At 37.6% G+C, this 15,645-nt stretch overlaps 1 protein-coding gene across 2 annotated transcripts; it reads left to right on the top strand.

Annotated features, from left to right (window-relative positions):
* The first annotated feature begins 4,876 nt into the window (after positions 1-4,876).
* LOC117399525 (lanosterol 14-alpha demethylase) lies at positions 4,877-11,655 on the top strand. 2 transcript variants are annotated; one of them, XM_059022499.1, is made up of 11 exons: positions 4,877-4,970; positions 5,204-5,282; positions 5,931-6,029; positions 6,148-6,324; positions 7,059-7,185; positions 8,621-8,795; positions 9,089-9,208; positions 9,586-9,781; positions 9,980-10,075; positions 10,884-11,052; positions 11,161-11,655. In XM_059022499.1, the coding sequence occupies exons 2-11, from the start codon at positions 5,265-5,267 to the stop codon at positions 11,337-11,339; spliced, it is 1,356 nt and encodes a 451-aa protein (XP_058878482.1). In that variant the 5' UTR covers positions 4,877-4,970; positions 5,204-5,264; the 3' UTR covers positions 11,340-11,655. The 2 variants fall into 2 exon arrangements, with proteins under 2 accessions (XP_058878482.1, XP_033854662.3); XM_033998771.3 differs by having other exon boundaries at positions 5,204-5,389.
* Positions 11,656-15,645: the final 3,990 nt, after the last annotated feature.

Genomic DNA, 15,645 nt, shown 5'->3' with positions numbered 1-15,645 from the left:
TATTAGTGGGTATACACTGTATAGGAAAGACAGGCAAGACAAAAGAGGCGGAGGGGTAGCGCTATACAGCAAAAATAGTCTTGAAGCCCAGGTATTAAATCTGGAAGAAAAAAACAATGCAGAATAAATATGGGTCAGAATAATGGCTGTGAGGTCCAGTGGTTAAAGAAAAGGGCTTGTAACCAGAAGGTCCCCGGTTCAAATCCCACCTCAGCCACTGACTCATTGTGTGACCCTGAGCAAGTCACTTAACCTCCTTGTGCTCCGTCTTTTGGGTGAGACGTAATTGTAAGTGACTCTGCAGCTGATGCGTAGTTCACACACCCTAGTCTCTGTAAGTCGCTTTGGATAAAGGCGTCTGCTAAATAAACAAATAATAATAATGGACACAAATTCAAAGGGCATAATAATAGAGGCATGCTATAGACCACCAAATTCGGGCACCGAGCAAAATAATCAGTTATACAATAACAATAGAAATGTGTACAGCAAAGGAGAAGCCATATTAATGGGTTATTTCAACTTCCCCCATATAAAATGGGAAAACGACAGACGAAATTGAAATGGTAGAAATGAAAAATGACTGCTTCCTAACGCAATTTGTCAAGGCACCGACTAGAGGGGAGGCATGCCTTGATTTAGAAAAAAGGCACGTTACAGGGACGAAGAACAAAGTACACAGAAAGAGTACTTGGAACTGCAAATGCAAGTCAAAAAGGAAGTTAGAAAGGCCAAGACAGAGATAGAAATGAGCATTTGCTAAGGGGGCTAAAACCAATTCCAAAAAGTTTTTCCCAATATTATAACAGCAAAAGAACATTCAAGGAGGAGGTAAAAGTTTTTACAAAGGAGGATACGGACAACATGCCACACATGTCGACCTGTTCCTATCCAGTTTTAAGTAACTTTAGTATAACAGAGGCAGAAGTTTTAAAGGGACTAGGAGCTCTTAAAATGAACAAATCCCCTGGGCTGGATGAGATCCTCCCAATAGTACTCAAAGAAATGAAAGAAGTTATTTACAAATCGCTAACCAATGATCATGTAACAGTCTCTTGACACAGGGGTCGTACCGATAGGCTGGAGAATTGCTAATGTAATACCGATCCACAAAAAGGGAGACAAAACCGAACCAGTTAACTACAGACAAATAAGCCTGACTTCTATTATATGTAAATTTATGGAAACTATAATAAGATCCAAAATGGAAAATTACCTATATGGTAATAGTATCCTGGGAGACAGTCAGCATGGTTTTAGGAAAGGGAGATCGTGTAATAACTAACCTGCTTGATTTTTTCGAGGATGCAACATCAATAATGGATAATTGCAAAGCATACGACATGGTTTATTTAGATTTCAAGAAAGCTTTTGACAAAGTCCTGCATAAAAGATTAATTCTCAAACTGAACGCAGTAGGGATTCAAGGAAATGAATGCACATGGAATAGGGAGTGGTTAACATGTAGAAAACAGAAAGTATTGATCAGAGGAGAAACCTCAAAATGGAGCGAGGTAACCAGTATTAGGTCCTCTGCTCTTCCTAATCTACATGAATGACTTAGATTCTGGTATAGTAAGCAATCTTGCAGACGACACAAAAATAGGAGGAGTGGCAAACACCGTTGCAGCAGCAAAGATCATTCAAAATGATCTAGACAACATTCAGAACTGGGCAGATACATGGCAAATGATATTTAATAGAGAAAAGTGTAAGGTACTGCACGCAGGCAATAAAAATGTGCATTATAAATACCATATGGGAGATACTGAAATTGAAGAAGGAATCTATGAAAAAGACCTAGGAGTTTATGTTGACTCAGAAATGTCTTCATCTAGACAGTGTGGAGAAGCTGTAAAAAGGGCCAACAAAATTCTCAGATATATAATGAAAAGTGTTGAATTTAAATCAAGGGAAGTAATGTTAAAACTTTACAATCCATTAGTAAGACCTCATCTAGAATATTGTGTTCAGTTCTGGTCACCTCATTACAAAAAGGATATTGCTGATCTAGAAAGAGTGCAAAGAAGAGCGACCACAATTATTACGGGTTTAAAAGGCATGGCATATGCAGACAGGCTAAAAGAATTTAATCTATTTAGTCCTGAATGCGGTGATCTGATTCAAGCATTTACAATTCTAAAAGGTATTGACAATGTCGACCCAAGGGAATTTTTCGACCTGAAAAAAGAAACAAGGACCAGGGGTCACAAATGGAGATTAGATAAAGGGGCATTCAGAACAGAGAATGCCCCTTTGGGAAAATTGTGGGACACTGGAACCAACTCCCCAGTAATGTTGTTGAAGCTGACACCCTGGGATCCTTCAAGAAGCTGCTCGATGAGATTCTGGGATCAATAAGCTACTAACAACCAAACGAGCAAGATGGGCCGAATGGCCTCCTCTTATTCATAAACTTTCTTGTGTTCTTATTTTCCTGTGGTTGCCAACACAAAATCCAATGCAGGCAATTTCACTGAGCAGCGATCGGATCTAGTATGCCTTTCATTATTCATAGGTTTAAGGTTTACTTACAGCACATGTAGTTAGTGTATTTCATTTTCACATTTGGGTGTAACGTTTCCTAGAGACATGCTTTTTCCTCTTTAGCTGCAACCATGGCAACAATGTACACCTTGATTGCAGGATTAGGAAACACAAAATGATAGAAAAACACTGCTTTTATTGTTCAGATGATACGCAGTACAGTAACAGCCAGATTTTCAAAAGGGGCAGAGGGAAAAACAGGTCATAAACCTTTGCGACTCCAGATAAGTTGTAAACTTTCAAAAGTTGTATAAGTCAGTGGCGCAATGGTATTTTAGGCGTTGCGGTTTTTTTTAAATACACTCGCATTACAGCTTGTTAAGAAATTCATAATGTATTTAGCAAATAACCTTAGTTTCAAAAGTTGCAAAACACCAAAATACACTCTCTAAGTAAGACATGCCCCTTCTCGTGTTTTATTTAAACTGCGATTGCTGATACAGCTACTGAGCTGTAATCTACAATGGAGAATATCGAAGCACATCCAATTCTTTGACTGCAGCACGAGAGGGAAGGGATGAGGAAAGAACGACCCTACAGTAAACCCAGAATATTTCGTCCCCGTCAGACATTTCTAGAGCTAACTATAAAACAAGTTAGGCGTAGACATGTCCTGCCTTAAGGCAAGGCAAGCGAGGCTGCTGCTTAGGGCCACGTGCCCTGAGATTGAATGTCCGTTACGTGAGCAAAACGCTCATGGGTGCAAATTTGGGGTACCACATATATAGCGCCAGCAACATTAAATTCTGGTGCCAGTAGTGTTTATTTATTGATTTATTTTTGTATTCCTTAGCAACCATAGATGATAGTTTTCATTGGGTCTGGTCTGGACTGGTCACATGACCCACCCACACTAATCCATGTACACAGGGGGGAAGGTTCGTGCGGTATGGGAAAGTGGTAGCAAACATGTCGCAGCACACATTTACACAGTTATCAATTACATCTTTGTTCAACAAGTCAAAAAGATATGTGGACAATAGTAGACTTAACAGGTAACAACAATACATTGTACAATAATGTTTCATGTCCGTAAGCCTCTTCATTTACCATGAAAGTTAAGCTTTGCTAGTTTATAAACACATTTTGTTGATTAAAAAATGCTGATGCTTTGGTTAGATGCATATAAACCACAGATTTATGTTATAACCAAATCAGTTGTTGCAGCTAATGTAAATCTAATCCATTAATACAATTCAATGTAGCTGAATTCGTTTAGTTTATATGTGGAACATTTGGGCTACTCAGATCTGTCGTTTTAAGCCCTGGACAGACATGGCCGCCTGAATGGCTTCCATTGCTTTCATGTGGTGTTGGGCAGATAAACGCAGAATGATACCGCTAGTCCCGCGGTGACGCGCAAATTGAATCCAGAGCAATTTATTTGGCTGCCGTTGGTGGATTAACCAATCACAGCCAATTGCTGAAGTGTCTAATCCCTACCATATTTCATACAAGGACAAACAAGTCAGTAGTTTATACATCAGGCCTGATAAACACCCTTCCTGCCTTTTTAAAATTATTTCTGTAGTTCAACACTATTTGTACTAAATAATTGACTGTAAAAGGCTATATTTTCTAACACTAGTAGTAGGCTACTTGCTGTCAGCAGCGTATTGTATGTTTCTTTGCTAAACGCAGATCGCTCATTTCATACAACTACATATAGATGACAAAAAACGTTGAAAAACAAACCAGTGTTTTTATTTAGTAGATTTTATGGGGGATTACAGCTATGGATAAAAGTTTTTCATCTCGCCCTATAATAATGTCACGTTGACATATTGAAAGTACATATCGTTTTGTAGTTTTCGACAAATTGAAAGCGGTGACATTTCTTAATTTAACACAAAATACTGTACTACTACTGCACTACTTTCGAGATACCATTTTGTGGTTTCTTAGATTTCATGATGTTAAATAAAATTATATCGAAATGTCCGCTCCATGTACAATTGGCTCGCTCCGCTCACACTCTGTCTCCATCTCAGGGCCGATTTAACCAATATGCCAATAACACTATTCACCATAATATGCATAGGGACCCCCAAAATATGGGTTAGTGTAAGGCCCCCACGTCCCTTAATCCGGCCCTGACAGTACTGTACAAACTCTGTTTATTACTTAACATTAATGATGTTTATTACGCTTGTCCTGCACTAAACTAACACTCTACTGACGCTATTCTCACTGCGTCTATATACTGCGCTGTCTAAAAACCAACAGCACCACTACTGGCGAGCACACTCTGACATCATATAGTCAGACATCAGTTCAGGAACTGTTAACCAATCACAGCGCAGAGCTGCAGACATATAATCATCACGCCGCCCAATCAACGAGTCTGGTCACCGACTCACCTGACAGTAAATTTATAATGATACTGGATTAGACCGACACTTTCACACTGTCGTTTTACAGAGGTAACCGAATGTAAATTACTCGTTACTGATAGAGTACAGTTGTTTTTTGTTAATTCATGCTTAAAGATAGAGTGATTCGCCGCGAGGCTGTATATTAGTTTTTGTGTTTGGGTGGCGAGATTCTGAGTGTATGTACAGCTGTTTCTGCAAAAGTGAAGCTGCCCGCTGCAGACACACTGTGTAGAACACATCGTGTATTTGCAATTGAATTTTGTTATTTTTCTTAATACTAGGTGCTGTGGAATAGCCTGTGAATTGTAAAGATGCTCTTCGAGGCTGGCAGTTCCCTCACAGATGCGGTGGAAAAAGTTGGTGAGAATTTGACATCTATGGTCCTTTTTACCACCGCTTTTATCCTGAGCATGGGGTATCTTTCAAAAGCAGTTTTCAAACAGTTCCAGCCACATGACAAAGAATTGGTATGTATAAATGTAAATGTTTTCTGTTCATTGTAAAATAGGCGAGTGCATTCCTGTTTGTTTTTTGTTTTGTTTCTTGTGTGTCAGTTTAAAACCATTGGCTGGCCAATATATACAGCGCTCCAGACAAAACACTTTAGCAGCAAGTTGGTTGCTACCATATTCTACTGCTTTAAATACAACAACTTGCTAAGACCCTAATGGGATACTAAAAAAAAGTAACTTAATGTTTGTACTCAATTGTTCATTGCCTCATTCTGCTCAGTGGTTATTCTATGCGGCTGATGACTGCAATGAACTCGTTATCAGTTTTAGGCTAACTCCTGGTGATGCTTGTTAATTCAATCTATTTCCTTCTGTATACTTTATGTGAAAGCAGACCTTGTTGGCAGTGGTTTGTTTACATTCACCAGTTGATCTGTAGGCACACCCGTGGCACCCTAAGATGTATGCAGTTATCATAACTTCAGGTCACAGGTGATTTTGATGCCAAAAGAATCACAAAATAACCTTTAACACCATTTTTTCCCCTCTTATCCAGAAATACCCGCCATATATCCCATCAAGTATCCCTTTTCTCGGTCATGCTATAGCATTTGGAAAGAGTCCGATTGAATTTCTTGAAAATGCATATGAAAAGGTAAGACTTTAACATTTCCAAATCATAAAACAGTCCATCAGTGATGAGGCTATAATGACATTTGATTTATGTAATAACATCTACTTAAAAGGTGATGTATATATTTGTTTTATTACAGTATGGGCCTGTTTTCAGTTTTACAATGGTGGGCAACACTTTTACATACCTATTAGGCAGTGATGCAGCAACATTGATTTTCAACAGCAAAAATGAAGAATTAAATGCTGAAGATGTGTATTCCCGGCTTACAACACCTGTTTTTGGAAAAGGAGTTGCTTACGATGTGCCTAACCCAGTAAGTGGATGAAGGTATCAGCATGTTGTCATTTGTGGATATTTATACAGGCAGAGACAGAATACAGAATTGTAGTGTTGTATTTAATACATGTTTACATAGCTAATCCATTCATTCTAGGGGTTCAGATCAAATAGAGATTCACTACAAAATGACAGGCCTTCAGATTTGACTGTACAACTGCTGTGCCTCTTGTGAGTTCCTAACTAAGCGTCCCTGTTCTGTCTTGTTTTTTTTTTTTATCACAGCTTTCTAATTTATTTAGTCAAGTAGTGCATTTCTATTTGATATTAACCTACAGAATTATGAGATCAAAATAAAATGCATTATTTTTTTCTGTGTGAAATATAATTCCCAGCTCATGAGTAGAAATAACATATTAAAATGTCAGTAACTTGGTGTATAGAGATAGGTAGGACCCGCTGTGATGTTGCAGTTCTGCCTGTTTTGGGAACCCTGCACTATTCTCACAGAGAGCCAAACACATCAGCACCATGGACAGATACCAAGCCCACATTATACATGTGGCACTCTGGGCCAACAAACTACAGTAGATTGAATTAGTTAAATTAACCGTATGTCCCACCAAGAATGAGCTGTAAACTTGAGTCTGTGGAAACTAAGGTAGCATACAGCTTTGAAGTACAGTGTCTTGTTAGCGGGAATAGGTGCAAAAATATTTTTTAGAAGTAAATGTTAGAGATTTGAATGCTCATTTTTCACTTACCTTTTAGATCTTTTTGGAGCAGAAAAAAATGTTAAAGACGGGATTGAACATTTCCCAGTTTAAAAAACACATTCCTATGATTGAAGAGGAAACCAAGGACTATTTTAAACGCTGGGGGGACAGCGGGGAAAAAAGTAAGTACAGCAGAACCTCATTTATCCGCACCCTGTTTATCCGCGGCTCCATGACGAGTTTTATCTCTGAAATACAGTACATTATTGCCAATATAGACTTAATACACACACACACACACACACACACACACACACACACACACACGTCAGGCTAACCTGTGGAGTCGACGCCAAGACAGCAGCTCTACAGATGCAAGGATTCGTGGTATGAACAGCAAATAAATTCTGTAAAATTAGTTCTCCTGAGCCAGTTACTTAGTGAAGCCCAGCAAACATATTTTGCCTCACTGAAACAAGAGACTATGATGGACTTTGTCAAGGTTCAAAAGAACAACTTGTAGCAGTGAATTGTTTAAAAAAAGCTGTTACAAAAAAAAAAAAATAGTTCTGTTGGTACGTATTTTGTTGAAATGTAAGACTTGTAAGTTTAAATTACACAGCAGGCTTGTTTATTTAGTTTTACAAAAATTAATAGAATTGATTTGTTTGAAATCCCAGAAAACCAGCAACACTTAGCTACCATTATTTAATATTAATGGGTGGAATAAATTAGCAATAATACCTTGTGATATTTCTAGTTGCTAGCCACACGACTTAGTTTACAGGACAATTGTGAGCTCTGATGGGCTGAATAGCTGAATGTCTTATGATCTGGTAGCTTTGTACTATTTTATTTTTTTATCTTTTTGGAGTATATTTATTTTTTATTAGTGTTTAATCTTTTTTTTTTTTTTTAAGTAACAGAAAAAGCTAGGGAAATGGGGTTGGAGATGTATTGCATTTTGAAAAGATTTTGCTAGGAGTACTGTCAAAGTAAAAGAAAAAACATTCTTCTGTCTTTGTAATGTATTGTATTGCAGTAAACACTAATTTGGTTTACATTACTAGTTTCTGTATTTTATTCATGCATTCTAGTCACACGCAATGACACCTCATTTATCTGCGGATTTCACACATCTGTGGACCTATGCGCCCTCCCCCCCGCATGGATAAACAGAGTTCCACTGTACTTTCAACTGAACAAACCAGTTTGAAAGAATATGCCAAAAAGAGTTACCTCAGACGTATTGTTGTGGAGAAGTTGATTCCGATGAACTATTGTCAGATTATCAGTATTCAGTGTTTGCCTAGATGAGAGAGGTGCAGAATCTTCTTTTCATCCCAGTTTTACAGTACAGAAGGACGGTTTCCGATTTTGGATTTGAAGCCAGGTTCATACTGAGAAGCATGCTACTAAATAGCAGCCGTCAGGACATTACAACAAAGTCTGTGCATTGAGTCTCAGCAGTGTGATTTTAATTCTGAGGTGTTCCTACACAAAGTCTGTGCATTGAGTCTCACCAGTGTGATTTTAATTCTGAGATGTTCCTACACAAAGTCTGTGCATTGAATCTCACCAGTGTGATTTTAATTCTGAGGTGTTTCTTTGTTATAGACCTATTCGAGGCCTTGTCTGAGCTCATCATCCTGACGGCTAGCCGCTGTTTGCACGGTAAGGAGGTCCGGGCCATGCTGGATGAGAAGGTTGCTCAGCTGTATGCAGACTTGGATGGAGGCTTTTCTCACGCTGCATGGCTTCTCCCAGGATGGCTTCCCCTGCCAAGTTTCAGGTAACAAAGACATGGGTCCAGTTACATTTAGTCAACTTTTTCAACTTGTTTTCTTACTTTTTGGTTATCAGAGCTCACCACAACTTTTGGAACAGGAAAAAAAAAAAAGTTATAATTGTTCTGCCTAATACTGATTTCAGGTTCTACTTATTTTATTTTTCTTGTGCTCTTCCAGTTGTCTTTTTTATTGATAAAACGATGGCTGAAATTATAATTGTATAATGTTTGGGTAGTATTCTGCATCCCAATTTTTAAACAGATACATTTATTTTTATTTTTACCTTTCTTTTAAGGCGGAGGGACAGAGCACACCTGGCGGTCAAAAACATATTTTACAAGGTTATTGAGAAGCGCAGACAGACCGAGGAGAAAGAGGATGACATTCTGCAGACTCTAATAGATGCTACCTACAAGTAAGCAGCAGAGAAGCTTTTTTGAATTACTCCAGACCCATTGGGTTATCTGGTAATTGTTTTTATATATAATACCAGTTGGCACACATATACCTCTTAATGGGAATATCAAGGGAACATTCACTCTTTATAAATGGGGAGGGGAGGCCACCCACCCAGTGATATAAATATGTGAACCCTAACTGATTTTCAGCATTGCAAACAAGAGTGGAAATGTTTGTCTCTGAATTAATCATATTTTTTTATTCTAAACTTGGCACTAATATAGTGTAGAAAGGGACTGTACGATTTTCCACAATGCTTTGCCTATCAATGAATCCAGAGCCATGCCTGTTGTGAGGGTAGTAGGCTACTAATCTCTTCTGGTGTCTTTACAGAGATGGGAGGCCTCTGAATGATGATGAGATTGCTGGAATGCTGATTGGGCTGCTGCTGGCTGGCCAGCACACCTCCTCCACTACGAGTGCTTGGCTGGGCTTCTTCCTGGCCAAAGACAAGCCTCTGCAGGATAGCTGCTACGCAGAACAGAAAGCAGTGTGTGGGGAAGAGCTGTCACCACTCGAGTATGACCAGGTGTGCTCTTCATTTTACTGAGTTTCCTCTTGGTGTGTCTAACCATGTTAATCATCAGTAATCTGAGACAGCAAATGTACCGATGCCTTGAATAAAACAGTCAGCCTTGTTAAAATGAAACCCTTCTTGAGCATCTTACAACCTTAAAGGTTTTGACAGTGCCCTAAACAGAAACAAAACTCTGCTTTTTTTCTACAGATTAAGGATCTAACCTTACTGGATCGCTGCTTAAAAGAAACATTAAGACTTCGCCCCCCCATCATGACCATGATGAGAATGGCAAGGACTCCTCAAGTGCGTTTAAAGGAACCCACCCTGCCCCCTCCTCTGCTTTTTCATTCACAGACTTGCTACAGACCTTTCACTTGGTGGTTATAATAATTTACAAAGACAGTTTTATTCTGCAGCCATTTATTTGGATTCACAGAAAAGATACAGTATTAGTACTGACTGGGGAAATATTACATTTATTTTTCATGTCCCTTTTTATATACTCATATGCAAGTACAAGCAACTGATTGGGCCAGATTTATCAAGACCTTTATGCAAAAGAGCAAACCTGGGTTCGTTGTTACTGGCATAACACTGGTATCAAAAAATAATTTGTTAACTTCAGTAGTTACAGGAAATAGCAACATACAGTGTAGTTCATACCAGAAGCTTCCTTCTTCTCTGAAGATGTTAAACTTGTTTACTTCAGTGATGGAGCTGCCTCACAACAGAAGAACTATAAAAACTTTAGCAACCTTTGCAATCATTCAGCTGACTTGGCATTGAATGGCACTATGAAATACATTCCTTACTGGGGAAATTTTAGATTGAAAGAAATAAAAGGTGAAGCTGGAGCTTGTTTTAATACTGGAATAACCCTTTGGATTAAACACCTTTATGTCATAGGGGGTGCTGTTGCAGTCACCTATAGCCATGCTATGACAGGATCCCTAAAACAGTAGAATCCATACCATCCTGTTCCTACCTCTCAAGTTTAATTGGTCTCTGGGGAATACTTTTTTCGCCAGCGATATCCCTAAACTTTTGTTATTGTGTCATTTTAAACAGCCTGTGTCTTTCTCATCAGTTCTGTTTGGTTCTCTTCTTGCAGAAGGCCGCAGGTTACACAATCCCTCCCGGTCATCAAGTGTGCGTGTCTCCTACTGTTAACCACAGACTGCAAGACACCTGGCTCCAGAGATTGGATTTCAACCCTGATCGCTACCTACATGACAACCCAGCAGCAGGAGAGAAGTTTGCATACATACCATTTGGGGCTGGTAAGTTAGTGCCAAGATGTGAATTAGAAAGTACAATAAGTAGTTTGAATTTTAAAGATTAAATTCAAGAAAGTAAATATAACCACACTTCCTGTTTCTTTATTCTAGGTCGCCATCGTTGTATTGGTGAGAACTTTGCCTATGTACAAATCAAGACAATTTGGTCCACAATGCTGCGTTTGTATGAATTTGATCTTGTGGACGGGTACTTTCCCTCAGTAAACTACACAACCATGATTCACACTCCAAATAACCCGATAATAAGATATAAGAGGCGGGTACACTAACCAGCTCAGTTCCCAAATGAAATGACTCATTTATACATGCATGAAAGAGAATTTTGATGTACAGATATACATGGTGAAAAGTAGAAAGTAATCTTTTCAACTAATATGTCATTACTTGAATTCATTTGTTCCCCTGTATATGTCGTTTGAAATTTGTCTGGTTGGAGGTGTGTGGCATATAAAAATAATCTTCAAGATAAATCGTTAAATTTGTATGTTGTTTAATATGTATATAACACTTAATATTTGATTTATATACATAAAGTTTATATAGGCAGATGAATGGCTCTAATTAAATAAAAGATGCTTGCAAAAATCTATCTTGACTGTGAATCACAGCAACTATACATTACATTGAAATTACTCATTCTGTTTCTTATGCTTATGTGAAATGAGTATCAAATGTTCCAGCAATGAACAAATACTAGAAATACAGTTGGACCTCAGAGTTATGAACACCTTGGGAACGGATATATATATACCTGCTATCTACAGCCTTAATTTGGTGAATAATACAAGGATACAGCACAGTAATGAAATACTCATTGTTATGGTTTGAAAGGTTTAAAATCATACTATAAAGTGGGAAAATGCTAAACTTAACTGTAAAAGATTTTTTGGCTCGAAAAACAAAAATGTTCCTAGTACAGTTGCACTTGCTTTGAAATCTGTCTCACCTGAAGGGATACATTTGTTGGTACAGTAATTTTACCTTCTCCATGACAAGTATGCCACTCAGGCCCAGATTTATAAAAGGACTGCGCATGTTTTAAGACCGTAAAACGGGTGCTGAGGGTTCTGAATTCTTGGATGGGATTTATAAAACATAAGCAATGGCATAAACACACAATTAAGATGTGATCTGTGGGGGCAATGTCTCTGTGCACGTTAGCCCTTGATGCATATGTAATTCTGTAATATGCATATGTAATTCTGGGGCGTTTCTGAACGAAACCGCTAAAATTGGAAGGGGATTTTGCAAAGCAGGTGTTAATTTGCCGCAGTCAGACAGTAGGCTATATAAAAGGCAAGGTGATGTGAGAGACTTGTCTGCAGCAAGGAGACATCATTTTCAAGGACAAAGAAACATTTGCGGTTTATAATACCGTATTGTTTTGCAAACTCCAATTTTCAATATATGTTTCATAGCTTACATGACAGAAAATAAAGTCTGCAAATACAGAATATATAATGCATGTTATAAAAGGTTCTTAAAAGCACTTAAAAAGGTCTCCCCACAGCTGCAAAGCAAGGTTCTAACGACAGCCTTTACTTCTAGAGTGCAGGCATTATTACAAGAAAGGTGGAGGAGATTAAGAAAAGATGGAACGATATTCCGAGGCGCACTAAAGAAAACGTCTCGTATACATGCAATACAATGAGGGCTCATCCTCCACCGTTATTTTAGTAATGCCTACAGAATTTATGTTTTGTAATATGGCATTCTGGTATTTAATAATACTGGTTCAGGCAGTATTGTTAAATTCAAGTTTGAAAGAAAATGGTAAAAAAAAAAAAAAAAAAGACAGAGGGACAGATGATGCAGTTAGTTTGTAGCTAGAGCAAATACAGTACAGCTGGTTGTAGGCACATCTGAATAATGTAGCTATATTATAGACCATACAGATATAATTCAATACAGATAAAATCATAGAGAGTCAGAAATACAGACATACATAAGAAATAGGAGTTTTAACTGCATAAGAATTTAAGAAGATATAAGTCGTAGTTAAACCGAAGACTGTTCGTATGAAGCTGTATGGAGTTATTGTTGTTGAACATATTGCTGTACAATGGAAGGATTTTCCACCCGTTTGACTGCCATGGATGTAAATAAATACAACTTATTGTTTCTGAAGTTTGAAAAGTCTGTACACCTGGAATTATTCTATACGAAATAAGAAGTTGAACTAACATGTGAAGCACAGTAACTGGATGATGCGTATAAGCAACCTAGATTACAAACTCCACCACACATTCCATATTTTATTCCTTTGTCCTGGTGATGTACTTCGAGCTTGTAACACATCTTCATGAAGAGTAACAGAATCTCCACTTCCATATTGGTTATTTTCAGTTTTTGCTTCAGAGCATCCTCATCACCATGACTAGTACCAGGCTGCAGTCTTTGTGTGCCATTCATTTTCTTTTGGAATGTGTAGCGTACACACACAGGGTTGACCCAAACTTGCTATTTATTGTGAGAGGTGTGTAATTCTCCACTGCTAATTGCAGTGAGGGGTATTTAAATTGTTTGATTGCGTAATCGCCTGCTTTACCTAATTAGTCTTATAAAATAGGTCATTATTTTGCCGCCGAGTACAGCCGTATTGAAGACGCACATTAAGTGGCTTTTTGCGGTCGTTTTTTCCCCTTTATAAGTTTGGGCTTCAGAGTGCTTTATCAGTCTCATCATCTGCAGGTTTACTTATGATGCATCTGTTTTTACTGCTTTACTGTCTTTCATCTCCTTTGCAAACTATTGGATTTTCAAATATAAGTATATTTGTAGAATTTTAATTTAGGAGCAGAATCTTTAAATTAGTATACAAGCAGAAATCAGCCAGCGAATATCAATATTTAACTTGAATTTGCATGGTCAACTTTTAAAATCTTTTTACAGCAGCACACAACCAAACTGATTAGGAGCTTTATTACTGTATTACTTTATTACTGTTATTTAAGGTTCCGTTAAATAAAGAAGTGTCTATTTTATATTTGTTTTCTCAATTGTATTGCAGCATATATAGCAAGGTTTAAAGCGACCATTAAGTGAGAAGTTCATTTGTGGAGTTTCAATGTTTTTATGATTGATAAGGAGTAAAATACACACATTCCATGTTTTGCCTGTATAATGCAATTGCAAAATGAAAACTCATTTGTACTCCAAGCCTTTATGGGTATGCTGAAATATTCAGAAATCACTTGCATATTTATTATTCTGCAGATCCCATTTAAGTGTATCTTGAAGGTCAAACACACCAGTACATTTCTGTATTGATTTCATCAATAGAAATAAAATTGTTACGTACGAAACGGTAAACACACATGGCGACTGCCTCTGAAAACATAGAAGATGAAGTCGAAGACCCAATCAATTTTAGAGAACAGGGACCACAACCCTACATTTTTGAACTGGCAGCAAGGCAGCGCGATCCCACTGATCAACAGAGGCAGCGACTAAATGGGGATCGACAAGAAAGAGTTGTGGACCCTCCAAAACCTGTGACAGATCCGCAACACTCCATGGTGAGTGTAATTTCCAAAATTGTAATGTGATTACCAATAATATACGCTTCAGTATCTATAGTCTGTAATTAGTTTATATCTTCAGTATCTATAGTCTGTAATTTAGTTTAGCGATTGTCTTTTATGGCCTATAATACCCATTATTGTCATATTTTGTCTGTGATCACAGGCCACACACAGACTGTCACGGAACAGAGACCACTGACAGTGGACGATAAATTACAAACATGGCAATAATGTGCAGTAGACATAAGGATTGATAAGATTGCATTATATAAAGCAGATAAGACAACTTCAGCAACTAATATGGAAAAATAAACGTTTTTTACTCACCATTACATCAGTGGTACACATTTTCTGATGTAGTAAAGTTCGGATAGTTGTTTAATCCAGAAATACAGGTTTATATTTCAATATGGTAATGCCATAAAAACTACTTACATGTTTTGTATCCTGATGATGCACACACAATAATTAAAGTCTCTATATAATTTTAAAAGTGAGTGCCGATATTATAACCTTAGGTTTCTGTCAAAAATAGTAATGTAACTGAAATACTGTAACTTACTTACTAGTTAGGTAAGCAAGGAAATTAAGAAACAGCCAACCCACAGTGCACAAAAAGATTTGCTCTGAGTGGTGGTTCAACAGCAGTTGTTTTGTCTCCGCTTGTGTTGTTTTAGGCGACACGAATTTTTCACAGCATGATAACTGAAAACCATGATCTTAAAAATTGCATCATAACTTCTTTGTAATCCCTTTGATACTTGACCCCTTTTCAATCCACTCTTTTCCACATGGTCACTGCAGCTAGTTTTATCCATTTTCAATACTATATACTGTACATAATATGCACCTTCGCAACAGCCTTGACAAGGAGTTGTATTTTTCAAATCTTATTTTCACAAAAAAAGCCTTATTTGGGCTAATATGGGTATACCCATAATATCGGTATATATGTGTGTATGTGTTTATGGAGGTTTCCTATAAAACCTCAATGATATATTTATTTTAAAAAAAAAATTATATATATATATTTTTTAATAGTGTTTAAAGT

The sequence above is a fragment of the Acipenser ruthenus genome, chromosome 4 (assembly GCF_902713425.1).
Source record: "Acipenser ruthenus chromosome 4, fAciRut3.2 maternal haplotype, whole genome shotgun sequence".
In the NCBI taxonomy this organism is placed as follows: Eukaryota; Metazoa; Chordata; class Actinopteri; order Acipenseriformes; family Acipenseridae; genus Acipenser; species Acipenser ruthenus.
This window is presented reverse-complemented; position numbering and strand designations above follow the sequence as displayed.

Bases quoted from the DNA above. Each gene is read 5' to 3' on its own strand.
- LOC117399525 (XM_033998771.3), top strand. From the start codon at position 5,234: ATGCTCTTCGAGGCTGGCAGTTCCCTCACAGATGCGGTGGAAAAAGTT. The intron at 9,209-9,585 runs GTAAGCAGCAGA...GTGTCTTTACAG, and splicing joins CTAATAGATGCTACCTACAA to AGATGGGAGGCCTCTGAATG. The intron at 9,782-9,979 runs GTGTGCTCTTCA...TTTTTTCTACAG, and splicing joins CACCACTCGAGTATGACCAG to ATTAAGGATCTAACCTTACT.